Below are 26,894 nucleotides of genomic sequence, written 5' to 3'. Positions count from 1 at the left end.
TGTAGCTCAACATGGAGCTCAATCTCACAACCCTGAGATCATCACCTGGGCTGAAATCAAGAGTTGGACACTTAACTGACTGTGCCACCCAGGTGCCCCCAAATATTACATTTAAACAAGTTTGCTGTATCATTCTCTCTTTGTGTAGAGAGATTTTTTTCTTAACCATTTGAGAGTAAGTTGATGACCCAATTCCCCATTGCCCCCAAATACTTTTTTTTTCCAGTTTCTACATGAAGAAGTTTCTACAAACAAGGACATCCTCTGCATAAGCACAGCAAAATCGTCAAAATCAGGATACTGACACTGACACATGACTACCATAGAATCTTCAGACCCCAGTCAAATACTGTCAATTGTCCCAATAGTAACATCTTTTTCAATAAGCAAAAAGATCCATCCAGAAATACTCACTGTATTTCATTGTCTTATCTCATTCATCTCCTTTCATCTAGAAGTCCCTCAGTTTCCTCTTCCCTTTCATTATCTTGACACTCACCAGATTACAGGCCAGTTATTTCATAGAAGGCTCCTCAATAAGAGTTCATCTGATGGTTCCTCCCGACCAGATTTAGGCTTTGAGTCTTTGGCAGGAACATCACAGAAGTGACATGGTTCTCTTTGTGCGTCTCACCTGGAAGCACATGCCAGTGTGTCCTATAACAGGCAATGCCACCTCTGATGACTTGATTCAGGTACTCTCTGCCCTGTTTCTCACCATATAGTTACCCTCTTTCTCTTTGTAATGACTAGCTTATCTTGTGGAGAGATATTTGAAGACTATGTAACTACTCTGTCCCCAACAAATTTTCACAGAGTAGTTTTCATTTTAGCACCCAGCAACAATTCTGCCAGAGTCAATTATACCATAATATTTCCATCCTTCCCTCTACATTTGTTACCAGACATTCTACTGTGAGAAAGAGCTTTCTCTTCCTTCATGTATGTGTATGTCTGTATGTATATGATACCAGTGTAGATCCAGAGTCCAATTATTCAATGGATTATAACCTGCCATTGCCATTATTTGTTATGATGCTCAAATTGTACCAGATTTGGCCAGTGGCTCCTATGCTCTTCTGACCTGTGCCCAGCATTACTGGAGCCCTTCTACTCACTTTATAGCACAAGTAAATGCTTCAGGCTCACTCTGTACTTGCCAGGCCCTAGCCCTCAAATCAGCCTTCTTCTCAAGGAGTCCTGGTTCCTTGCAGTGGAGGATGTTATACTTATACTAAGATACCAGGATCTGGGTACTAGGAGTACTCATGGCTATGTGGGTATGAGTGCTCCTGGGCTCTGTTTGTGGACAGAGCTGAGAAATGCACACACATGCATGCGCATATGCATCTCTGCTTATCTGTCTATATGTGTCCAAACCCATGAGTTCACCCCAATCCCTCCAACTCCATTCCAGCACCACAGAGGTCACTGTAGCCTTTGCTATTTCCATATGTGCAATTCTCTTCTCTGACAGTGAGAAACCTGGCTCTCATTTTCCTCAATATATTATTTATTTATTCAATCCCCTATCCCACAGAGCCACAGCCTCACTCAGTTGCCTTCCCTATTTGACCCCACACCCTACCCTTCACTTCCAACAAATATTGAGAAACAGAGGGAAGAGGAAGAAATAGAAAGCTGAATTTGTTTTGAACTAGTAATACATTCACTTGGTACAAAACTATAGAAAAAGGGGCGCCTGGGGGGCTGAGTGGTTGAGCGTCCGCCTTTGGCTCAGGTCGTGATCCCGGGTCCTGGGATCCAGTCTCACACTGGATTCCCCATGGGGTGTCTGCTTCTCCTGCCTATGTCTCTGCTTCACTGTGTCTCTCATGAATGGGTAAATAAAATCTTTAAATGTGTGTGTGTATATATATATATATATATATATATATGCGCAAAAGTATACAATGAAGTCTCCATGACTGCCCTGGCTCTCTCATTCTAATCTTACTCCTCTCCATAGGAGACAGGTGTTATTGGTTTGTTATATACACAAGCTAATATAAAGATATTTTTTAGTTCCCCCCTTTAACCCAAAATATTCCTTATATTCCTTTTACTTGTCAATACTTCTAGGAGATCTTTCTGTATTTGTATATAAAAAGTGGTCTCATCCTTTTTGTGTCTGTATAATATTCTTTTGGCTACTCCATTTATTAATCAGTTTGGTAACAGTAGACCTGTAGATTGCATCTTGATTTTTGTTAAGCCAAACTAAACTGCAATAAGGAAACTTGAATGTATTCATTTCACATGCGTCTAAACACATCCATACAATAAATGTTCACAAGTGGGATCACTGATGTAATCTTATGTGTTTAATGCCTGTATGGTCTGTCTCCTCTCTTAGAAGAGGAAAGAGACTCTGTTCTAGTCACTGCTATTTTCCCAGTACCAGGAACCACTAGAATATGGTAGGCACTCGATAAATATTTGTGCAATAAATGAATGAATGACCAATGCCCTCGGATTCTGGAGTCAACTGTATCTAGAATGTGTGGGGCACCCACTGTGTGCTCGGTGCTATGCACCATTGTGCCAATCCTCCAAACTTCCATGTTCTGACAGTCCCACTTTACAGATGAGAGCCCTGAGGCCCAAAGAGGGAGCACAGCTAAGCCGATGTCATGCAGCTAGTCAAGAGTGAGCCAGACTCTGGAGCCACTAACAAGCTCACCTACTGCTCTCAGTATCTCTCCTCTCCCACCCAAGCTCAAGCGTCCAGCCCCACATGGACCCCTCACCTTGCCTCACCCACTTCCCTGGATCTATCTACTTCTTCTCAGCCTCATCCCCAGCCAAAGGCGTCTGTTCCCCACCCTCAGCCAACACAGGAAAGGACCAAGGAGAGGAGCTGTCATTTCCATACAGCTGTCCCCGGGAGCCGGCCCTGCCTGAGCCTCCCCATTTTCCCTGAAAAGACTGAATTGTCTTGGCCGTTTGGGGGGCACCTCTCGGCACAGGCCGGGCTGCCTGGGCAGGGCCTGGCTGGGCTATTATCCTACATTATCTCACTCCTCTGCTCCTGAAAAGAGCCAGTGACTGCTCGCCCCCCCTCAGCCCTCCCTTGCTCGCTCCTGTCTTTTACACTTAATTACCTCACTCATTACCCCGCAGCCTGCAGAGGCCGGACCACAACTGGGGCGTGAGTAATCCCCGCATCACACACCCAGCCAGCCGGCCAGCAAGGAGCAAATTGCTCACACAGCCCATAAATAAAGGAACAGGGCCTACTCAGGCCTTCGGAGCAGAAGGACTTCGTGGCTGCTGCCATGAGGGGCAGGCATTGGCCCGAGGTTCTCAGTTGATCTTTGCCAGCTCTGGTGAGATGGTTTCCACCTCCCCCAACCCAGACGGAGACCTTGAACTTCCCCAGGCCACTGAAGTCACAGTTCAATGCCTCTGACAGATGAGATAGCAGGGCCAACATCCCTTCCTCACCTCAGCCAGGAAACCATCCAAGCATGGCTTCCAGGCTTCCTAGGTGACGTGACCCCTCCAGCCATGCCTCACCACCATTGCCCCTGGCAGTGGGTGATGTATGCATTCCCCTCGTGTCCTCTTTATCCCCCAGCTCCTTTGCATGTGCTGCCCCTCTGCTTCCTGAACACTCTTCTTGAGCACCCAAGGGCCTGCTTAATTTCTACTTTCTTGAAAGGTCACCTCCTCTGGAGAGCCTTCCTGATCCCTCTGGGCTGAGTTAGGGATCTCATGGACTTCTCCCATCAAAGCATCAAGCCATGACATTGTCACTGTCTTTTCGCTTATGTCTTTGAAGGAAGGACTGAGTCTTCTACATCTTTTTGTCTAATGCCCAGCCCAGGTCCTGGCACATGATTGGGCCAATCACTAGGAACTAAGTAAACATGAGCAAGTGAGTAAGTGAAGGAATAAATAAATGAATGAATGAGGTGACGAATGGGAGCTGCACATGCTGGACAAAGGGGTTGGGCCCCTGGTCCCTGTGGCAGGGCCTTCTCTCTCCAATCTCAGAGGCTCCTGCTGTCCAAGGCTTCTGAGTACATCAGGATGGATGACCTAGGACCCCTCTGGGGCTGAAATTTCCTTCCCTCAGACTCCTCCCCTCAAATCACCTTGTAAAACACTAGCTTCTCACCTCTGGCATGAGATAGTCCAGCCTTGGCCCAGAAGGAGCCTGCACCACCTCTTCTCCATCAACTTAGAGGTTTCTGCTGATTCACCACCTCCTCTATCACCCCAGGGAGGCTGGCACAGGACCTGGCTGTGTGGTAGGCTTCTCCCATCTGGAGGACTTCACCTCATCCTCCGGCTTCCCTCCCAAACCCTGATAAGGTAGGGAACTTGGGAAGGTGGTGGGGAGGGAGTTCCCAAAGCCGGAGAGGCCAGAGTTCCTGGAACTCTTTAATATCTGGCAAATCCTATGGAATAGACTCTTTCTCAGATGCCTTTAAATTAATAAAATAAAACACATAGAATCACAGAATAAACCAATTACACTGAAATAGTTATCAAAATATGAAAAACAAGTTTGTATTACAATAATATATTATTTATTATACATTATAACACAAGATCTAGCAAATAGCTATTGCAATTTCCAAGTCATGATGAGTATAAATGATATTTCAAGATATCTGGAACATCTGTAATGTGATAAGAAAATATCTATGGTTTTTATTAGTGACAAAGTCACTGGTCCTGCTAATACCACTGCTTTCATCACTGAAGGAATGGTCAGTTTCAGATAAAGGCTAGTGAAATTAAAGACATAATACTTTTCCTACCCAAGTTCATGACAGACTTCCTGAATTCTTTCTATGGAGCCCAGATTAGGGGCACCTGTAACAGAGGAAGACAAGTATGTTAGGAATGTGCTAGCACTTCCCCTCCTGTGTCTTTGCAGACATCCTTAATCAATTTCAGCAGTCTTTCCCACTAAACCCAAGCTCAGTTCCAGAATCTATTGCAACACCAGACTCCAGGCAACTGCTACCAAGCAAGGCAGGCTCTTGAGCTGTTATCAATTGGTCATTCCTGGGGAGCAGTGCTCTGGGGAGCAAGAGATGGAGGAAGAAGAGGTAGTCACAGGAGGTTCAGCAACAACACAGGGAGGTGGCTTGATGGCAACCACATATTGGGTCATATCATGAACATGTATGGAGACTTCTCTGTGAGCCACTTTGTGCCAGGAGCTGGGGAACACAAACGTGGACAACCCCAGACTCCTGCTCTTAGAGTGAGGACAGTGGAAAGAACTGAGTGTCTGTATATCCCCAATGGGCCCTTCTGGGCCAGAAGGATAGAGCCTGTGGGATGCCATTCAACCTGAGAAAAATATTACTACTGGAGTTTCCAGACGATGGATGGGCAGCCATCGGCCTGAAGAATCCCCCAAGAGGGTCAGAAACCAGAAGTGAAGGCTTCATATCAAGAAAAAAAAAAAAAAAGCCTTGGGACACCTGGGTGGCTCAGTGGTTGAGCATCTCTGCCTTTGGCTCAGGTTATGATCCTGGGGTCCTAGGATTGAGTCCTGCATCGGGCTCCCTGCATGGAGCCTGCTTCTCCCTCTGCCTATGTCTCTGCCTCTGTGTGTGTGTGTGTTTCTCATGAGTAAATAAAATATTTTTAAAAAAGAAAAAAAAAAGTCCCAAATTAGGTCGAAGCCCTGGTCTGAGGGAGACTTCACTGATAACATCAGTGGGAAAGGGGGCTCTGAGATCAGAGCTCACCCTGTTGACTCTAATGCTGGATGCTAACACTAAGACTTTTGTCCCTGCTGCTTTCGGACACTCAATACAGAGGCTGCCACACTCCAGCCAGAACAGCATGGGGCTGGCCTGGGCCACATGACTGCCCCTGGCTGTAGAGAGGAAGTGGAGAAGTCCAGGAGAGACCCCACTAGTGGAAGGAGGGGACTCACACGGCCAGGGTGTTGGAAGGTGCTGGCAGCTGAAAGGAAAGTCACCCATCTACTCCAGACAGCAAGATCAGGTGCTTCTGGCGCTCAGCTCTGTGCTCAGGACTTCCTACAGATTGTTTCTGTTAATCACCTCAGCTCTCTAGAGCATGTGCTGTGTTTATGAAGGCCCATTTTCCAGATGAGAAAGGTGATGCTTGGAGAATCTAAGTCATTTGGCCCATTCTTTTCACTGTTCCACAGAGGTGGGCCAGCTGGATTAGGAGAAAACTATCATCCACTTCGAAGCTGACCAAGGCAACTGGGCTATGGGAGACACCAGCCCTGGGATCTCTGGCATTCCAGACTGAACCTGCCACAGCATTGCCAGAATGGGTTCCTTGTGACCCAAGGAAGCTCAGCTTGCATTCTGGACTCAATACAAAAGTCATTTCCTCAGAGAGCTCTTCCTTGACCACCCCACTTATAACAGCCCCCACCTCATTCTGTGTTTGCCGCACATCACTTGTTTTTTTTTTTTTTAAGATTTTATTTATTTATTCATCAGAGAGAGAGAGAGAGAGGCAGAGACACAGACAGAGGGAGCAGCAGGCTCCATGCAGGGAGCCCGACGTGGGACTCGATCCCGGGTCTCCAGGATCACACCCTGGGCCGAAGGCGGCTCTAAACCACTGAGCCACCTGGGCTCCCCCATCACTTGTTTTCTTAGTGTTTTATAGATAGGATGCTGGCATATCTACCCATTTGTTTATGATCTGTTGGCACATAGGATGGGAGCTGCATGAAAGCAGGTCTGTTTATTCATGGCTATGTCCCCAGCCCTTAGCACAGTGCCTGGCACATGGCAGGTGCTCTGCAAACCTCTGCAGACTTACTAGCTGTGAGCCCTTGGGCAATTTCTTAACCTCTCTGTGCTCAGTGTCCTCCTTTATCAAATGAGTATGAGCATGCTATGTACATCTGAAAGTCATTGTGACAGTTCCACAAGTTCATGAGGTATCACAGCCAAGCAGATCTTTCACGCAGGCCACTTCTGTGCCCCAGGTGAGCAGGGATTTTACTGTAGGGCTTTGGCTATCAGAGCCATGGGGGTCAGAGAGGAGAGGCTCCTTAGGGCTGAAAGGTCCAAGGGGTCCACTGGAAAAGAATGGACTTGGAATTAACAAGGCTGACATTCCTGAGCATCAGCTTTGTGCAAACTGGCATCCTAAACACCTCACTCACTCCCTACCTGCTCTGTATCAACATCCCTTTTTAACAACTAAAGAAACAAGAGGCACAAGGAAGACAGGGAAGTCACTCAGGTTAGGTAACTTGACAGTAAGCAGAAGACGTCGGATTTGAACCCAGACCATCCAAGCTTTTAACCCCTCTTCTCCCCAGCCCTCCCACAGCAGAGGTGGGATGGAGGAGAGGCTGGGAAGGTATGTACTAGGAGCATGTGGGGGTCCTGAATCCTTGGGCGTCTCTGTCCCCCACACCAAGTCTGGGGTCAGGCATAGGTCAATATTGAAAGTCCCTAGACTCTGCACACCTGGGCCATCTCCTGGCTTTCTCTGACGGGTCCCAGCTGGTATATGAACAGAGGCGGGGAGCAGGAAGGCAGAACTGGGGGTGCTGAGAATGGTCGATTCCTCTGTGCCAGGAGCCCTGGGAGCCTGGAAATGCCAACTCGGCAGATCCAACAGCAGCCTCAGCATCTGCCATGGATGGTTCTGGGCTCGGCTGGTGGGGAAGAGAGGGAGGCAGGAGAGGCCACTGTAGAGTGAGGGTGGCAGCCTTGATCTGGCAGGCAGGAGCCTAAAAGGAACTTCCCTGTTCTGTGCTTCAGTTTCTCCCAACTTTTAAATGGGGATCATGCTGGTATCCCAAAGGCTATTCAAGTAGAGCTTCCAGTTCTACTCCAGGCTTCATACAATCCTATTTTATAGGCGCTATCTATCATTGACTTTAGTTAACAGAGGTGAAATAGAGGCACAGAGAGGCAAAGTGACTTGCCCAAAGTAACACAGCTTGAAGAGGCAGAGCTGGGATTTAAACTTGGCTCAGGGTGACCTGGGCCCAACGCTGAACCACCTCACTTGCCTGAATGTAGGGCTCTGGTGTATGGGTCTCTTAGTCACTCCACCCCCTTTCTAGAGGTTTCAGGGAGCCACTTAAGGTGTGACCTTAACAGGGACAAAAGTTAGCATATTTAGGAACAGCTCTAACTTTGAAGGAAAGACACTTTAATGAAGGAATTGTAAGGCCTGTGATAGTCAGGATAGGGACTCGATCATCCCCAAAGGAAAAAGGTATGCACCCACTTGGTAGATTGTGGTGATGGTTGGATGATGTAATCCACACAAAGGGCTAGATTTGGCTCCCAGCACATAGTAAGTGCTCAGTAAATGTCAGCTAGCATTATTATCATCTGGGACTCTGAAACATGCTCCTTCCAACCGCACAGATCCTATCTGTCCTGGGCTGGATCCTGGGGTCAAGCGGAAGGGTGGGGATTAGTGAGAGGAGAAAGTGTGACTAGCCAGGAGGGAGGAAAAAGTGCTCTGGGCAGCAGGAACAGGCCTGCAAAGGCCTTGAGGTGGGAGGCTCAGAGGGAATAGGATAGAAGCTTCAGGAGAGTCTGTGACCCTGCCACACTCCTGATCCCTCCAGTTGCCCCCTTCCTGGAGTCTGCTGAGGCTCTGAGCTCCTGAGCCAATGAGGAATGAAAATGGAAGGCTTCCAGGGCCTTTGCAGCTGGAGAGGAGGCAGCAGGGCAAAGCGGTCAGAGCACCGCCTCTGGAGCAGAGACCATACTGGTTGTGAAACCTTGGACAAGTTACTGAGCCCCTCTGGGCTCAGCTTCCTCCCCTGTAAAATGGGGCTAACAGTATTGTCTGCCTGAAAAGGCAAGTGTGAGGATTAACTAAGGTAATATTTGGAAAGTGTGCAGATCAGTAATTGGCACAGGGCCCAGAGCTCTAAGTGTTTATTAAATGCATAAAGAAAAGCATGCGCAGCCATGGTAAGATGCCTGCCACTCGGCTCTCCTCTGGACTGCAGGCACCGAGAGCAAGGAACCAGGGCCTGGCCATTCTGTCCAGCATGGTGCTCCTCTGCAGAAAGTCCTTGCACTAGAACTCCTCCCTGCTGGCTGGCCAGGCTTCCTTGGGCCTACTCCACTGCCCAAGGCTAATCTTCCCCATCTTCCTTTCTTCCAGCTCTCTCTTCACAGGTGCCAAAGCTGAACCCTGGCTGAAGGCACCGCTCTTTGCTCCACAGGTCTTATCACCCATAAAATTCTGTCCTTCCATCTCCATGTTCATATCTGCTTCCCAGAGAACCTAAGTGGCCCAAGAGAAAAGCCCATGGCTATCACATTCCAGAGGACCCCCTGTGTGCCCTTAGGCGAGATCGCCTCTCTGAGTCTTAGCATACAGAGCTTCATCCTTCTCCTACCTTCTCCTGACTGGCCCAGAGGAGGAGGGCCTGGATAAAACACACCGGAGAAATAAGGCGGCAGGAGTGAAGCTTACCAGAAAAAAAGAGCCCCATCAGCGTGGAGTGGATGCATTTGTGGCCACTCTCCTCCTTGGAATTCATACAGAATTCCATTATCAGCTCTGGACAGCAGCTCAGGGACCATCTTGTCCCATGCCCATTTGACAGATGAGAAAGCTGGAGCCCAGAAGGGGGAGCTGAGGGAGCAAAGCCGGAGCTAGAATCTGCCTCCTGACTCAGAGCAGAGCACTGCTCCTTCCTAACCACAGGCAGTGAACCCTGTGAATATGATGCCCATTACCTCTACAGATGAGCAGAGTGAGGTGCAGGGCAATTCTTCTGGCCACCTGGATTTACACAGCACTGAGATCTACACCCAGACACTAGCAGCTACCTTTCTTCCCTATGGGCAGAGCAAGTCTGAAATGTGGAGCATACCAGGGCAGACTCCATAGGACAGGACAGCCAAGCCTGGAGTTCCCACTAGCAAGACCTGTTATACCAAGCCCAGGGCTCCTGGGGAGGCAGGCAGTGGGCCACATGGATCTGAAACCTTCTCCAACCCCCCCACAGGGTGGGTGACCTTGTAGTCTTGAACCAGTCATTTTAGCCCCATTTGTAGAATGGGGCATAACAGAGTCTTCTCCCTTGAGGTCATGGTGAGGCTTAGATGAGTGAAGATGTGTAAATTAAAATAGTCAACAATTATCAAGTCAAGTTGTTATGTGTCAGGCACCCCTCAAAGACTTTACAAGTACATTATCATTTAACCATCAGAGCACCCTTGTGAGGCAGGCCCTATTAATGCCCCCATTTTACAGATGAGGAAACAGAGGTACCAGAGAACCACACAGCTGGGAAGTGGCAGGACATGGATTTGAACTGAAAACAGACTGACTCTGAATCCCTCTAGCTAAAGCCTCTGGTGAGGCCAGCTTCTGTGGAGGGTAAGTGTTTAGAACAGTGCCAGGCACGCAGAGCTGCTCAGTAATGCTGCTGTTGATAGAACAATAATTATTATTGTCGCTGGGGAAACTTGCACCAGCAGTGCTATCTTCCCAAAAGTCAGAAGAATGACTATCCTGACATGTTTTACAAAATTTATCAGTTCTTCTCTATGGAAGGAAGGGAGTAGTTAGCAAGTGCTTGCGATAAATGTTTATTGAACTGAAACATTTTATGGTCTTTTTAGAAAACATGAAAAGACAGAGGGAGAGAAAATTCATAGACCTCTCATCCTCCTTTCACTTTTCTGAGTATGTTTGTTTTTATTTTGGTTCATAGTTGTGAACATGCTATGAGAGATTTCTGGATTCTACATCCTTGACTTAACATAATTCCACGAGCCCTTCCCTCTTATGACGATTTTTAATGACTATAAAATAGTCCATCAAGTAGGTATCTTCTTCATCGCCCCCTCTCCATTTTCTCCAGTTTGGGGTTTTTATTCTAGTCTCTGATGCTGCAGCAAACATCCCTGAGATTAAAGTTCTTTACTTATTTGATGTGATTTGGAGAAATTAGTTTCTCATAGTGGACTTTCTGGAACCAGAAGCCAGTGTTGGGTGGGGCGGTGCTGAGGGGACAGAAGGCCCTTCTTGATGCCCTAGTGATGAAGCTGTGCCAGCCATTGTGTACTTCATCCATGCTTCAGGCCTCCCCACCCCATAGGTATTTTTGAACCTCACGTTCTGGGCCAAAGATTTCTCCTTATCTGCTAGGTGTCCATGCCACCTTCCAACCAGAGGACGGAGACCAGGGATCTTATGCTAAACCCAGCACTAGTGCTCTACAAGACCGTGGATGTGTCACTTCTGGGGTGGATTACGTCTCCATCCTGCCCAGCAAGAAGCCCTGATGACAGAAAGCCCAGTCCCAGCTCTGTCCCTAAGCCATGTGAACCTTCAGTGTCTTGTGAAGCCCTCTGGGCTCAGTTTCACTGTCTCTTTGTAGGAAATTGAAATGGTAGAACCATCAGGCAGGCCGGCAGAGGTGAGCTCATGGGCACCCAGGTGTCTTACCTACCCCACTGGACTAAGCACTTCTAGAAGTCTCAGCTCAGATGTCACCTCTTCCAGGAGACCCTTGCTTCCCACCCTAGCTAGGCAGCACCACTCTCCACCCCTGTGCCTGGTTTTATGTTCCTCGTAGCACTGAGCAACTATTTGAAAGGATATTATTGATATTAGTGTTTCCTTCTTCAGTGTCCAGCCACTGTCCCTTGAATGTCACTTCCAAGGAAGCAAGGACTAGGATTGTCACCACTCATTCCACAGAACCCCACAGACATGTGGGGTGCTCCAGGCACAACGGTACATATAGAAGCCACGTGTATTGAGCACCTACTATTTGCCAGGCACCATTCCAAGCCTTTTATATATAGCAACTCTGATGATGCTGCCAAGCCCCTGAGCCCATAGCAGTTATTACTCCCATTTTATAAAGGGGAAAAGCAAGACACAGAGCAAGAATAACTTGCCCATGATACCACAGCTAGTCAGTAGGGAGCCAGGGTTTCCCACTGCACATTATAAGTATGCTGAGCCAAACATGGGACAGAGTCTCTGTCCCCACAAAGCTGGGCTAGTCCACAATATAGAAAGTTGGGGTTACTTCCTAGAGGAAGTGATCCCTCAGCTAAGTCCTGAGGACAAACAGGGATGTGCTAGGGTGAAATGGAGCAAAGAACAATCTGAACAGTGGAAACACTGTGGAGGCTAAGAGATAAGCCAGGGGCATCATGCCTGAACATCTAGAAGTGGCTTGTGTGGCTGGAGCAGGGAATACAGGGGTGTGCCATGAGTCAAGGGGTATGATCATCTCTTTTAACCTCAGGGACTGAGGTTAAAAAAAGTCCAGGGATGGGGCAAAATATGAGGTAATATATAAGTGGGAAGATGGGCAATGCCAGCCCCCTACCCCAAGATCATGCAGGGCCTTGGCAAGCTCAAGGGCCCAAATTTTATTCCAAGGTTTTACATCATACCTCAAAGTCTGTGTGAGTCCCTCACTCAGTGGTGCCCAAAGGCCACACAACGGTTTCTGGAAATTTCTGCTGACTCACTGTGGGACCTTGGGCACCTCCATACCCCCTCTGGATCTTAGAACCTCAACTGGTATTGATTGACCCAGTCCCAAAAGAACACCCCCACTCCATCAGTCTGGCATCCCATAAACAAAATGCTGTTGTTGACCAATGAGGTCCTGGCATTCCTGGAGTCCGATTCTGGGACTCTTGTGCACTGGCCATCCCGTACTTGCTGAGGCCAGCCCACCACCATGGCACTTTGCCAAGCGGTCTCTGGGCAGGGGGTTGAGTTCTCCTGCTCCTTGTTCCTCCAAGATATAGGAGCTCCCCCAGGTTTTGGCTGGATGGTGGGGGGGGGGGGTTCTGCTCAGATCCTCCTGGAGACAAAGGAGCTGACCTGTAAAGAGTTCCAGCGGGAGCCCCGCTCCCCCTCCCTTCCCCCCTCTCCCTTCCCAGTCCACGTGTCTCTATTGTCTGCTCCCCGCTTCAGGGAAAGACACAGCCTCCGATGTGTCAAAACCACCACCCCCCGGCAGCAGGGAAATTAATTACTGGACGATTTTCACTTCCTCTTGCAGCGCCTGCCTGAGCTAGGCACCGGAATAGGACCGGCTGAGCGGGGCCGGCATCCGCATGGGGGACTTGCTGCCCCCTCCAGTTCTGGAAGAAGAAAGTTGAACCCCAAACCCAATATGGGGCTTCAGTGGGAGGTCAAGCTGGGGTGAGGGTAACGACTTCCTCTAGTTAAAGCTGAGTGTCCACACTGGCCACTTCTGAATTGGGGGAGAGGGAGAGGACTGGAAGCAGGAGGGTCTCAGCTGGCGAGCTCACACTGTTTTCTTTGCCTCCCCTTCCCCGTGTCCCCATGTGCCTGAACCCCGCCTGCTTAGACCACTCTCCATCCTCTCCCCTCGGCTTCTGCGTCTACCTTACACTTTTCTTTCCCTTTCTTTGCATCCCTGAGGGGCTTTCTTTTTGTGTGTCTGGATCTCTCTTTTTCTCCTATGGGTGTGTGAGCGTGTGTTGCTACTTCTTTCTATCTCTGTTTTCCTTCTGTTTATCTCTTGCGTCTTTTTTGTCCTTATCTCGGTCTCTATTTCTATCTCTTTCTGTATGTGTGTCTCTCTTTCTCTGTATGTCTCTTTTTGTCTTTCTCTGTGTATCTCCTCTCCTCTCTCTCTCTCTCTCTCCCTCCCCCCCCCCCACTCCTCTTTCTCCGTCTCTGTATCTCTCGGTGCCTTTCTCGCCCTCACTTTCTCCCCTCCTGCCTGCCCGCTGCTCCCTGCGCCTGGCCTGCCCCCACCGCCGCCGGTTCAGGGGAACGTGTGCGGAGCGATTGTCCTGGGGGACATTTGATGGATTAGAGCGCTGAACAGTTCCATTGCTAGGGGACCACCTGATCTCCTCCAGCCTGCGTCCCATATAAAGCCGGCAGCCGGAGTGCTGAGCACAGCTCCAGCGATCGCCTGTCTGCGCGCCGCCGCCGCCAAGCCCGAGCGGGAGCCCGAGCCAGAGCCGGGGCCGCCGCCACCGGTGCCGGCTCCGCGCTGCCGCCCGCCCGCCCGCCCGCCCGCTGGGAGCTGTCCAGTGCTGAAACCCCGCTCTGACAGCCAATCGCGCCCGGCTGGCCGCCTCCCCCCACCGGGGCCCCACGCAAGTGCCCCCGCCGAGCCCCCCGCCAGTCGCACCATGCCGCGCTCCTTCCTGGTAAAGAAGATCAAAGGGGACGGCTTCCAGTGCAGCGGGGTGCCGGCCCCCACCTACCACCCCTTGGAGACCGCCTACGTGCTGCCTGGCGCCCGGGGGCCGCCCGGGGACAACGGTGAGTAGGACCCGGCGGGGGGGCGGGGGGGCCAGGGAGGGGAGTTCGGGGCCCTCCCCAACTCGGGCCACGAGGAGGGGTGCGCGCGGCAGGGAACCCCGGGAGGAGATTTCCCTGCCTGTGTGCGCCTCCCGGGCTTCCTGAGGGCCGGGCGGGCGGGGCAGGGGCTAGGTCCCTACAAAGGGAAAGTCGCAGGGTCGATCCATCCCATCGCCACGCGCCAGCCCGGACTTTGAAAGTTGTGGCCCTAGAACGGGGCTGGAGTGAGGGGTGGTGAGAGAATGGAAAGAGAGAGAGGCACCCACGAAGGGCTAATGCTGGGGGGCTCATGCACAAGGCAGTCTGAGGGTCCCCTCTCCCTGGTGGAGGGAAGGTGGCTGGCTGCCTGAGTGTACTGCCCTGGTGGGGAATATATTCGAGCCTGGACTACCAGTGCCTGGGGAGAGAGGGCTGGCTCCTAGGGTGTAGCTGGGGGTGCCCTCCTTCTCTTCAAGCCTGCTCCCCCTGATGATGCCAGACAAGTGTTCTCAGGCCCCCCTCTCTCAGCAACTCTTTTGTTACCCTCGGCCACATGCCTGCCAAAGGCTGGGCCTATCCTGGGGACTGCAAGGAAGAAGGGATTTCTAGAAGGGATTCCCCCAAAGTGGCTCCTGGTCCCCTGGGCTGTACTCCCTCCCCACTCCAGCTTCTCATCCCCCCCCCCATCAGAGCTAGCCCTGCTGTTCCTTGTAAGTCCCCCACCCCCAACACACTCCATCTCTTCTCAGAGCAAGTTCCTGCAGGGACAAGGGTTTGAGGGACAAGAGAGGTCATTTAGCCTCAGAAGGGGATGATCTCCGAAGGGTGTGGAGAAGAATCAGAGACTGCTTCTGTAGACCCCATCCCCCATCAAGGGGATCACAAAAGGGTTCTCCTCTCATGGCCTGTACCAGGCAGGTGTCTGGAGAAGAGGCATCCCTTTGGCAGTAAGAAATCTGACATCACATGTGGCATCAGCTTTGGAGTGTGTGTGTGTGTGTGTGTGGGGGGGGGTGATGAGGGAAAAGAGGAAAGGAGAGGGGAGGGGAGAAAAAGAAGAGAAGAAAGGGCTGAGGATGGGGGGGGGGCAGTGCTGAGGTGGTGAAGGCAGGAGCCCCAGAGGGTGGGAGTTTCCACCTTAGGGATTTCCAAGCACTTCACCCACATTCCATCACTCTGTCAAGCCAGGTAGGAAGAAGGCACTGGGCAAAGGGCTCTGTGACCTCATCAAGGTCAAAGAAATTAGGGAGTGATCAAGGGATATGGCTTTAACCCCTCAGCCTCAGGCTTCCCCCAGGTCCCCAAGAAAACCAATCCCCTTTTCCTTTGCCCATATGTCTCTTATTCTGCTGTCCCCTTTTCTTGACCCTGAGCCCTCTTGGGTTCGAGGACAGAGGGCCAGGGATATGGCTGGGCTTGTCTAAAGTGCTCGCAGGACAGAGGGTGGACCTGGGACCATGCCAGGGCTGGGGAGTATGTGTGCTAGGATCTGGGTAGAAACTGAAATGCCTGCAAGACTGGAATGTGGATCCCGTGGGAGACTGACAAAAACAGTCTCCCATCCCTGAGGCCCCCATGGTCCCATGCCCAGGCCAGTTGAGGAAACCCAGAGAAGCCTAGAGAATTTCTCATGCATAGCCCAAACTGCAAACTATTCCTCAAAAGGGAGGCAGGAGTGCCTTGAATTCAGTCTCAAAAAAGCTTTGAAAGGAGCCCCTGAGTGAACAGTGGGGTCAGGGCAAAAGTTGAAGCAAAGCTATCAGCAGGGGTATTCCTGTGGGGTTTTTTTGACACCCTAGAACCACCCCTGTCTTTGACTCTTTCCCCAAAGGTCTCTAGACCAGCTCCTTGGCCTCCAGAGAATCCTAAGGCTGTCCTGATAGTCTGATATCTGGCCTGGAACTCTGGGAGACTATGGTCTCTGACTCGCTGTGTGACCTTGGGCAAGTGTCTTCCCTTCTCTGGTCCTCTGCCTCCCCAGCAGTGAAAGAGTGGCTGAACTAAGTATCCTTCCAGCTTTGACAAGCTCAGCTTCTGTGAAGGTTAAGTGTGGGATGTGAGGCACTGGAGATGGCTGGATAAGGGTCTAACAGAGTGCAGGGGCCACTGTCAGGGTTTGTATAGGATTCTGTTTACCACCCAATGCCTGACTAAGGGTGGCAGAGTTTCTGAGAGCAGGTATTTCTTGGCTTCATTCTCTGCAGGATGCCTCAGAGTGAGGACAGGCACCCTGGCCTAACTGCTTTGGCAGCGTATGCAGTAAAGGGTTAGTGCCGGAGACCAGGGGGTGGGTATGGCTGGGAAACACAAGGTCCACCTCATCCTGCTTTCAGGGGCCTCTCCTATCCCTGGGGTGTGGCCAGACTGGACAGTGAAGGCCCCCTCATTCTGTGGGTGGGTAGGGTGCTGGGGGGGTCTCAGAGAGCCTGCGGGCTCCTAGTGGCCCGTTGTCTCCGCTCTGCCGGAAATAACCTTGCTGAGCGTTTGAGGGAAGTGTGAAAAATTGCTGAGCCGACGATTTTCTCTCCCAGCGTGTGTAAGTGTGCTGGGTAAACAAGGAGAAAGAGAGGAGGGGGGGAGGTGAGGAGATTGAGGGAGGGAAGAAGGGAGGGAGGAGAAAGGAGGGGGAAGGGGGGAAGGGCCTGGGGCTGGAGATAGTTCCAGTTATTAGAAAGATCCTCTTACAAGCCATTCCTGCAGCAACGGCTCCAGGGTCAGGATAAGGCTGGTGGGAGGGGAGGCTGGGGGAAGGGGTGCAGAGAGGGGGCCTGTGTATGTGGAGGTCAGGAGAACTACAGGCTCCTAACTGATGGAAGATGCAGGGCCCCAAATAAAAGAGGTGTACTCCCAGCTCAGGGAATGCCTGGGAGTGCTAAGGATTCCTGGAGGACTCCTCCTACACACACACACACACACACACACACACACACAAGCGATGCTCTTCTTTGCCTCCCTACTCTCTGCTTTTTCAGCCTCTGAGGGCTGGGCAAAGGGTGCGGCAGGTACATCTGGGCTCCAGGCCTCCCCATCCGTCTCAGCCAAAAGAACCCCTACATAGGGAAGGGAAAGCCTCCCAAATGGAAAAATCTCCAGGCCTTTCTGCAGAATGCCTCAAAGAACAGAGAGCAGATTTCATCCCACCATCCTGTCCACTACAATGCCTCATCTCTCCCCCTCCCATTCCTCTTGCTCCTCCACTGCTTTCTGCCTCAATGCAGCCTCCTCCTTCCCCTCCTCTTCCCTGAGTGATTCTGAACACAGATTGTTTTCTGAGATGCCAACTCACATCCTCCTAACCCTCTCACAACCTCACCCTCCAGCTCCACCGAGCCCGCTCCTTCACAGGCCCTGGGCCCCCATCCTGGGGAGATCCCAGAGCAGGCTGCTGCTCATCTATCTGCATGGCAGTAGTCTCCATGGACCCCAGCCAAAGAGGTCTTCACTGCCTACCTCCCTCATGCCCCCACACCCTAACTCTGAACTCCAGCTGGGCTCCCTGTCCCCCTTTCTCTGAACCCCCTCCCTAGTCCTGCCCCCATACTCCTTCAGAGTGCATCCGACCCAGGCAGATGAAGGATCAATGCCAATCCAATAACACAGTTGTCCGCCCTCCACAGCTACATTAAGCCTCCCCAGCAGGCCGAGGAAGCACTCCTACTCTTGCCCATGGGCTTATCTAGTTGACCACATTATACCAGCGCCCACTTCCTCTCACTCCCTCTGATGGCGCCGAGGAGTCGCTCCAGGCCAGGCCTGGAAGCCCGGCTGAGAGTCCCCAACACATCCACCCCACACCTCAGAAAGTCCATCTTGAGAGTAGGGATGCAAAAGGGCTGCCCCAATCCCTTGGCAGAGGGAGCTCAGAGAAGGTTGGGGAGATGCCCAAGGACACACAGCAGGGCCATCTGGCTCTTCTTTGACTACCACTTCCCCTGGCATCTCAGTGTTGGTCTAGGTCCAAGATCCAGGTTAGAGACACATCAGAGGTCCAGGTTCAAAGTGCAGGTCCAATGTCTAGTCTACTGTCCTGGTCCAGATCTGAGATCCAAGCCCAACATCCATGTCCAATCTTAAGTCTAAGATCAGATCCAAGGTCAATGTCTGAGGTTATAGGTCCAGTCCAAGATTCAGACCAAATTCACATCCAAGTTCAAATTTCAATGTCTAAGATCAGGTCCAGGTCAATGTGCAGGTTCATGGTCCAGGAGTAAGATCCAGATCAAATTTCTAGTCCAAGGTCATGTCCAGGTCCATTCTCAAGCCCTACTAGAGTCATGTCTTAGATCCACCATTAGCTTTCTCTGTGGCCTTGGACTAGTCTTCCTCTACCTCAGCCTATTTCCCTTTCATGAACTCAAGCAGTGGAACTTGATCTCTTTCAGCTCTGACCTTCTAGGGATCCAGAAAATTTGACTTTGCTAAGAATGAATCAGTGGGGGTGTGAAATAACAGGGCCTGTGTAGGATACAGAATCTGGGGCCCATGACCTCCCCAAAAGCCTGAGGTCACAAGGGGAACATGAAGACCAGAGCTGAGCATCCACTCCTCAAGCAGTCTGTTTGTGGTTCCTAAGGGACAGCAGAAGAGTACATTGAGTCCCTATGTCAGCATAGCAATTTATTACATCCCGAAGACTCCCTGCGCCACCCCCCCCCAACACACACACACATGCACACTCACACACACACACTGGGCAAAGGGCAGTGAGCACAGGAGAGGATTAGCTCCAACCTACAAAGGCAAATGAGGCCAGGGAGGCCCGTGACTTGCATGAGGTCACAAGGGCATAAATGGGGGACCGATGCACCTCCCTGGTGAGTGCTTCATCTCCATGTTCTAGGGTCCCCACAGCCTAGAGGCCCTCTGGGGGGTGACTGAGAGAGATGAGGTCCCCAGAATTCCTGACCTCCCTCCCTGCTGTGATCTCCAGCTGCTAGCCTTTGGGAAGGAAGGGAGGTTGGAATGGGCCCTCTGATTGCACCCTTCTGGAACAGAGAGAGGGTAGGGCGGAAAACAGGAGGCTTGCAGAGCCTGTGTGTGCTATGCAAGGGCCTGCCAGAGATTCCCCCACGGGAGCAGGAGGCTGCTCCACCAGCCAGTGCTAGGCAATTCAACACCCTTAGCCACCTACTCCTATCTCCACAACCCCTTGAAAAATCTTTCCTATTGATTCCTGCAGAGCTGTGGACCTCCCTATGGGCCACAGGAATTGGGTCACAGTCAGGAAAAAACAGAAAATGTGGGATTTCTGGAGTGGGGGAAGGTGGGGAGAGACTCCGGAATCCTCTAGACACTCCCTGGGCCTGGGTCAACAGGCCTCAGCCCCACACCCTATGGCCATCTCACAGTGGGCCAGACCTCATTCTGTCCCCTGATCATCTGGACGCAGGGACTCCCCTACCCAGTGGGCAGGTGTACCAGCTGCCAGGCCCTTAGAGGAGGTGGGTGTCATTTCTGGTCCAGTGCCCAGGGAACAGCTAACAAAGATGCTATAATAAGGGGAGGGGGAGGTACCAGCCCCTTTGCCCAGCTCTGTGAGCAGACAGGAGAAACTATTTTTATCCTGCTTTGCTGCTGACAGACCTGGCTTTCTGCTCAGCTGGCTGGAGCTGATTCTCGAGGCCCGAGGCCCTGGCACAGCAAGAAGCAGCTCTAAATATACCCATGCAGCAGCCCCTCCAGCTCCCACCACCAAGCAGAGCTGGGCCCTCCTCAGGAAAGTGGGCCACCTGGAAAGCTGGCCCACCACCCGGCCCCTCTCTTTTTCTGCCCATCTCAAGGCAGGGAAGTAGGACTGGGGGCTGGAAATTCCCTGGAGGAAGTTTGGTACCCTCGGAATCTAGGAGAGACTGGGAAAAGGAGTCCAGGACTAAGAGGCAGGAGGCTGGCCTAGCTCTTGTGTGAATGTGCTTTGTGATCTGAGGTGGGTCAAGGCCTGTCTCTGGGCCTCAGCTTCTGTAGGGCACTTAAGGAAGTGCCTATCATGTTCCCTTAGACAGCAGCTAATGTACACAAAGCACTGAGCAGGGCGCCTTGTACACAGTAAGTGCTCAGTTAAGTGTCAAGCATTACTTTTATTTGCAAAAACTTAAAAGGGGCTAGAACATCATCTTGAACAGCTTCTCCCCACCCCCAACACCCCATCATCCCATCAGACAGGCCAACTGGGTGATGTCATTGGAAGAAACCCACTGCCCCTTTCCCCCACCAACTGAACACTTCCCACCCCAGCAGTCTCCATCCAGTTTGGATGTTTTGGGAAAAACACAGGCTTTGGAGGGTTGCAAGCCAAACTCCTGCGCCAGTGACCTTGGGCAAACCTCCTCCCCTCTCTGGGCCTCCGGGCTCAGCATAGTGCCTGGCACATGAGGAGGCTCCCTGGAAGCAGTGGTAGTAGTAGTGGTACTTACCAGAGATGCCCCCACCCCACCCCAAGAGGCCAAGATAGCCAGAGGAGACCATGTCGGTGGAGTACCTAGCACCTTAATCTTCATAAAATTCCCTTCCCACCACTCCTCTGGGTGCAGGACTTTTAATTTTTTAATGGATTCAGGACCTTCCATCTAAAGTATCAAGACTCTTAGGCAGAGAACACCAGAAGTCATTCTCAGAGGACATGTGCATGATATCTCCATTATCTCCAAAGCATTTTTGGGCCTTCCTCATAGCCCCTCAAGTGGCAGGGGTGGCTCTGGTCTCTATCCATCAAATGAGGGATTTGAGCCCAGAGAGACTATGATACTTGCCCAAGGTCACACAGCTAGAAGTAAAAGAGCCAGGACAGGAGGGTCTCTGGCCTTCTCTCCGGGTCCCTGCCCATTCCTGCCTCCATCAGGACCCTGTCTCACCCTGTCAGATGGGGGACAAGTAGTTCAGCCACCTATGGTCACCTGTGGAGCAGAGGAAGGCTCAGGTTCCATGCACAGTTAGAGCACTATTTACAGTGTCCTAGAGGATTCTCCAGGGTTGAGGCCCAGAGAGGTGAGGTGATTTGCCCAAGGTCACAGAGCATCCTGAGGCACTCATGTGTGTCTCCTTCTACTTTTGGTAAGTTAGAAGGATATCCCCAGGAAATGCAGGGATATCACTGATGACAATAATAACAGCAGCCTGAGAGGCTATCGTATGCCAAGCATTTGTACTAAGCACTTTATATGCGTTAATTCATTCAACACTATTATGAGCTCCCTTATACATATGTAGCACAAAAAGGTTAAATAACTCGCCAAGGTCACATAGACAGGGAGCGCTAGGGTGGATCTGAGGAGGATGAAGTGGACTTGAAGGGAGTCTGGGAGTGTGTGTGGAAGACAGGAAAATGGGCATCCCTGAGGATCTATTCAGCCATGATGCAGAAAGTCTTGAAAGCATACCAGTCAAACTTTTTCCTATGCAGACCAAGTCCAGAAGGGTTAAGTAACCTGGCCAAGGTCACAAAGCAAGTTAGAACCACCTTGTCCTAACATAACCGCGCAAACTCTTATATGACCCCCAACTTCACCCCACCTCCACTACTCATGCTGAGCTTCACAACTGCTGGGAATCAGATCTGGCCTGCAATGCCTGTCCTGAAGGCAGTTCTGCATCCATCCCTTAGGCAGAAGAGCAGCCTTTGTTTGAAGCACCCCTATTTCTATGTAAAGAGCCCCCCAGCGACAGGAGTATGGTGCTGCAGTGCTACAGGCTACCACCAGAGGGCACCACGGGCAGGAAGCCCAATTTGGGTTAGGACTTGCCTGGTTCATCAAACTCCTCCTACTACCCACCAAAAGTTTTCTCATCCCAACATGAAGTAGAAATTACACATCCTGAGGAAACAGAGGCCCAGAGAAGAACATCAAATCTGTCTTGGCAGGTGCCAAGAAAACTGCAGCACAGAAACCCATTTGGGCAGATTGCTATTACTACTAACAATAACAAACACGTTTTGGGGGTTTGCAATGTGCCCAACACTGGGTTGGGATCCTGGCTCTAAGTTACTTGCTGGGCATATTACTTAATTACCTTGCGTCTAAATTTCCTGATCTGTAAGATGATACCAACTGGAGTCATGAGGATGAAATGAATTCGTGTATATAAAGCCCTTGATATAATGTCTGACACGTTAAGTGCTCTAGGGTGTTCATTATTATTTGCTCATTTCTCACTTACTGTTTGTTTACTTATGGACTCCTTACTGCAACTGTATGAGTGCTTACGTTACCCCCCATTTTACGGCTGGGGAAAGAGAGGCACAGAGGGGTCAAGCAGTTTGTCCAAGGTCACAGAGCTGGGGAACAGTGAAGTTGGAACTCCATTCAGGCAGTGCAGCACCAAGGCTGTGCTCTTAAACCAGTGTGCCATCCTTATTTCATAACAAAATATGCGAGGCACTGGTCACATGATCAGTAGTCCCCTGCAAGTGGACCCTATACTATCTATCCTCTGAGGCATAGAGAGGTACAGGACTTGATTTTCTCAAGATCACCCTGAATCTCTGCCAAGAATCAAGTTGTCCCAAGACCAGGCAGACAGAATGGTTTGTAGCAGATGCTGCTGGGCTGGGGAGCAAGGTCGACCTGGCAAATCTTTATCACCATTTATCACCCATTTCACAATTACTTAAGGAGTGCCCACGAGATGGGGGCAGTGGGGATGGGAGGTGAACAACCCAGCTATACCCCCTTCCTCAGGGACCTCTGGGGATTTGGAAAACAAGGGGAGCAGGGCAGTAGGTTCCAATCCTTGCTCCGCCCCTTGAGCAAGTACCATCACCACTCCATACCTTCCATTTCTTTAACTGTGATAAAAGTGTTTTTGTGATATTTGGTCAGGGGATGGGAGTGAAGTGCTTAGCACAGAGCCTGGCACACAGTAAGTGCTCAGTAAATATTAGCTAGTATTATCATTATCCTCAGTAGTACAATGGGAAGAAATATAGCACAGAGAAGGGGTCTGGGAGCGCCTGACAGATACTTAACTTAGTCTGAAACAATACTCTTTGAATGTCTGTTCAAGGGCCTTATTCCTGGAGTGGAAGGTGGGGGAACCTCCAGACCAAAGGCAGACAGGAGGGGAGAAATCAGGTGCTGAGATGCTAGGCAATCCTCCCTCCCCAATTAAAAAAACTGCTAGCACCACTGCCTTTTCTGCAACCAGAGCCCCTCCTTACTGAGTCATCCACCCCCACAATCCCCAACCACTTCTGTGTGCAGAGGGTCCTGTGCCAACATCTAAAGGGAAAAAAGAAAAAAGAAAGGGCTTAGTCTTGCCTTCATGGCTGGGGGACAGTCTGCACAGACCACCCTGTGACCATCCCAGATTCCAGATGAGAGGAAAAGGTACCGAGGCTGAATCAGGCAGGTTGTTCCAAAGAAGGAAAGCTCTGAATCCAGTTCCTCGCTTACAAAGTCCTCTTCCACCTACTTTCTTGAGTGGGGGAGGCTTGAGGTGGGGTGTGGGGAGATCAGGTCTCAAGGTCAGAAGGGGAGCTTCAAATCTCCTGCTTTGTCACTCCCCAGCTTGAAACCTCACAAATGGGGCTAACCTTCATTGTTCTCCCAGGAATCAAAAGACAATGGAAACATAACCTTGGTGCCAGGTTGATAAGTTCATGCATAGCCGCCAGGAATTCTCCTGGGAACCCAGACCCCAGGGTCCTCCAGGAGGGTGCTGGGACCATGTTAGGCCCTGAGAGGGAGAGACAAATCAGAGTGGCCCCTGCACTTGGGAAGCCTCTGTGGAATCCCCTGGGAGAGCCTCAGCCTGCCTACCCACCAATCACATAAACCCAAGGTAGACAGGATTTCTGGTCCAAATCCAAAGAGGAGGGAGGAAGAGGGGGAGGTGAATTCTCACAGAGAGACTCCAGAATGCTTCTAGTGGAGCTGGGAGCAAAACAGGCTCCAGAGCAAGTACAAGGAAGTCCCCCTTCTGGACCACCTATTAACATGCCACACACTTGATCTCTTAAATCCTCTAGCAACCCTGGGAGATGGATCTAACAGGATTTTAATTCATTTATGCAACATCTACTCATTGCATACCTTTTTTTGAGCCAGGCACGTGCTGGGCACACAGATCCAGCCCTTGGAGGCTCATAGTCGGGTCGGGGGAGGCAGACAAATAATCCTCAGTGAAGTCACTTTCTCAAGCAAGTAAAAAGCATAATTATAATAGCTAACACTTATATAGCAATAATTGTGCTCCCTCTCAATTTCCTTACACGGAAAATGGGGATGTTAACAGTACCCACTTTGTAGGGTCTGTAAGGGTTGAATGGGTTAACATACATAAAGCACTGAGGCAGAGCCTGGTGCAGGCGTATACACGCTTCTTTTCAGCACTCAACTGCCCTTCCGAAGGCCCTGGGAGGGAGTGTCCAATTGTAAGCTCCATTTTGTAGACGAGGAAACAGATTCAGAGAAGTAGGAGCAAGCACCAGAAGGGCAGATTGTTGTTAGAATAAAAACAGCGTGGCCTTTGGCGTCAACCTGCTAAGGTCTGGATCTCGGCTCCATCGCTTCCTGGCTGCGAGTTCAGACTCTTCTTGTCTCTATGGGCAGAGCGGGGGTAAGGGCGTAAGACCTCCGCCGCGTGGTTTGCGCGCGCGGCAGAACCACGGGGGCACCGCGCTCCGGCCGGGAGCACCGCCTCACCAGCCGCACCGCGTCTCCCGGGAGCGAGCAGGGGGCCGCGGCGCCGGAGCGCGCGGAGAGAGGCCGGCGCCTCACCTTCGTGCCCGCTGCCTTCCCGCCCCTGCAGGTTACGCCCCGCACTGCCTGCCCCCCAGCAGCTACGATGCGGACCAGAAGCCGGGCCTGGAGCTGGCGCCGGCCGAGCCCGCCTACCCGCCGGCGGCGCCGGAGGAGTACAGCGACCCCGAGAGCCCGCAGTCCAGCCTGTCGGCGCGCTACTTCCGCGGGGAGGCGGCCGTGACCGACAGCTACTCCATGGACGCCTTCTTCATCTCGGACGGGCGCTCGCGGCGGCGGCGCGGCGGGGGCGGCGGGGACGCGGGCGGCGCGGGGGACGCCGGGAGCGCCGGGGGGCGCGCGGGGCGCGCGGGGGCGCCGGCGGGCGGCGGGCACCGGCACGCGTGCGCCGAGTGCGGCAAGACGTACGCCACGTCGTCGAACCTGAGCCGCCACAAGCAGACGCACCGCAGCCTGGACAGCCAGCTGGCGCGCAAGTGCCCGACGTGCGGCAAGGCGTACGTGTCCATGCCCGCGCTGGCCATGCACGTGCTCACGCACAACCTGCGCCACAAGTGCGGCGTGTGCGGCAAGGCCTTCTCGCGGCCCTGGCTCCTGCAGGGCCACATGCGCTCGCACACGGGCGAGAAGCCGTTCGGCTGCGCGCACTGCGGCAAGGCCTTCGCCGACCGCTCCAACCTGCGCGCGCACATGCAGACGCACTCGGCCTTCAAGCACTACCGCTGCCGCCAGTGCGACAAGAGCTTCGCGCTCAAGTCCTACCTCCACAAGCACTGCGAGGCCGCCTGCGTCAAGGGGGCAGAGCCGCCCCCGCCGCCCCCCGCCGGTCCCGCCAGCTGAGCTGCCCGCCGTCCTGCGGGGGGGCCACCTCCGCCCTCTCCGCCCCCCAGCAGCGATTCCCCGCCCACGCCCTTCGTGGGGATCCCCTCCCCCACCCCAGCCCGGAACTTTTCTCTCCCGACCCCGGACCCACCACTCGCCTCCGCCTCCGGCACTGGCTTGCCCAGCGCACCCCGACCACTACGACCACTACGTCCTTTCGGGTCACGAGACTCGGACCTCGACACCCCGTCCCCGCCCTCAAGGCTCCCAACTCAGGCACCAGGTCCGCACCTCTCTCGGGCCCCAGAGCCGGAAGCTTCTCCCGCCCAGACCCTGCGCCCCGCCCCTTCTAACTTTCAGACCTTTCCCCTCACTTCTCAGCCGAGTGTCTCCTACCATTCCTCCGTTGGAACCCCAGTCTAAGGCCCAAACCTACCTTTGACTCACTCCTGCCCTGGTTTCCCCGTCCACACCGGTACGCAGGCCCTGCAGCTCCCAGGCCACATTCCGAACCCAGACCGCCCTTCTGGCCTCTGCCGAGTCTTGCTGTATGTGTGCCCTTACCTACCCCTCTTGGGAGTCCCCTGTCTGTCCCTGATCCCCTCTGTAGCCCGGCCTTAGGCCCAGCCATACATACCCCCTACACCACGCTCACATCACAGGTCCCACTCTCGGGTCCTGGGACCTTCTCAACCACTCCCACGACCCTCATCCCTCCAGCAGCTCTTCCCCCTTTGAGTTCACCTGACCTGGGGCAGTCTTGAGGGGCAGTTCAGGCCCTGCCCCCCTAACTTAGTCCTCCTCTCACCCCAGGACACCCCTCCCTGGGCTTCCAGCCTCCAGCTGCCCTCTCCCCGGATTCTCTGAGCACTTTCCTCCACCCCCAGGACTACAGGTACCCCTCCTTATTTGTTGGGGGGAGTCTGGGGCACCTCACAAATGCCCTTCTCTGTCTGGCTGGGCCCCTCCAGTTATTTATTTGTGTATTTATTTATCTATTTATTATTATATTTAATCTCTTGGCCTCACCCAGGGATGGTCTGGCTTCCCCAGCTGGACTGGGAGGTCAGGGAGCCAGGCAAGGAGAGGGACGGCAAAGGCCATAGAAGGCTGTCCTCCCAC

General features: G+C 52.2%; 2 protein-coding genes across 2 annotated transcripts in view; one reads left to right on the top strand and one right to left on the bottom strand.

Annotated features, from left to right (window-relative positions):
• The window catches only part of FAM110A (family with sequence similarity 110 member A), a 134,319-nt gene that overhangs the window by 95,693 nt on the left and 11,732 nt on the right, over positions 1 to 26,894 (bottom strand). The gene's annotated exons all lie outside the window — the stretch shown is intronic.
• Positions 14,106 to 25,790, top strand: SCRT2 (scratch family transcriptional repressor 2). The gene is made up of 2 exons (XM_041733087.1): positions 14,106 to 14,238; positions 25,000 to 25,790. The coding sequence occupies exons 1-2, from the start codon at positions 14,106 to 14,108 to the stop codon at positions 25,788 to 25,790; spliced, it is 924 nt and encodes a 307-aa protein (XP_041589021.1).

Source organism: Vulpes lagopus, chromosome 18 (assembly GCF_018345385.1).
Source record: "Vulpes lagopus strain Blue_001 chromosome 18, ASM1834538v1, whole genome shotgun sequence".
Taxonomy (NCBI): domain Eukaryota; kingdom Metazoa; phylum Chordata; class Mammalia; order Carnivora; family Canidae; genus Vulpes; species Vulpes lagopus.
This window is presented reverse-complemented; position numbering and strand designations above follow the sequence as displayed.

Excerpts from the sequence above, each read along its gene's own strand:
- SCRT2 (XM_041733087.1), top strand. The coding sequence starts at position 14,106 with ATGCCGCGCTCCTTCCTGGTAAAGAAGATCAAAGGGGACGGCTTCCAG. Across the intron at positions 14,239-24,999 it reads GGGGCCGCCCGGGGACAACG|GTTACGCCCCGCACTGCCTG; the intron begins GTGAGTAGGACC and ends CCGCCCCTGCAG.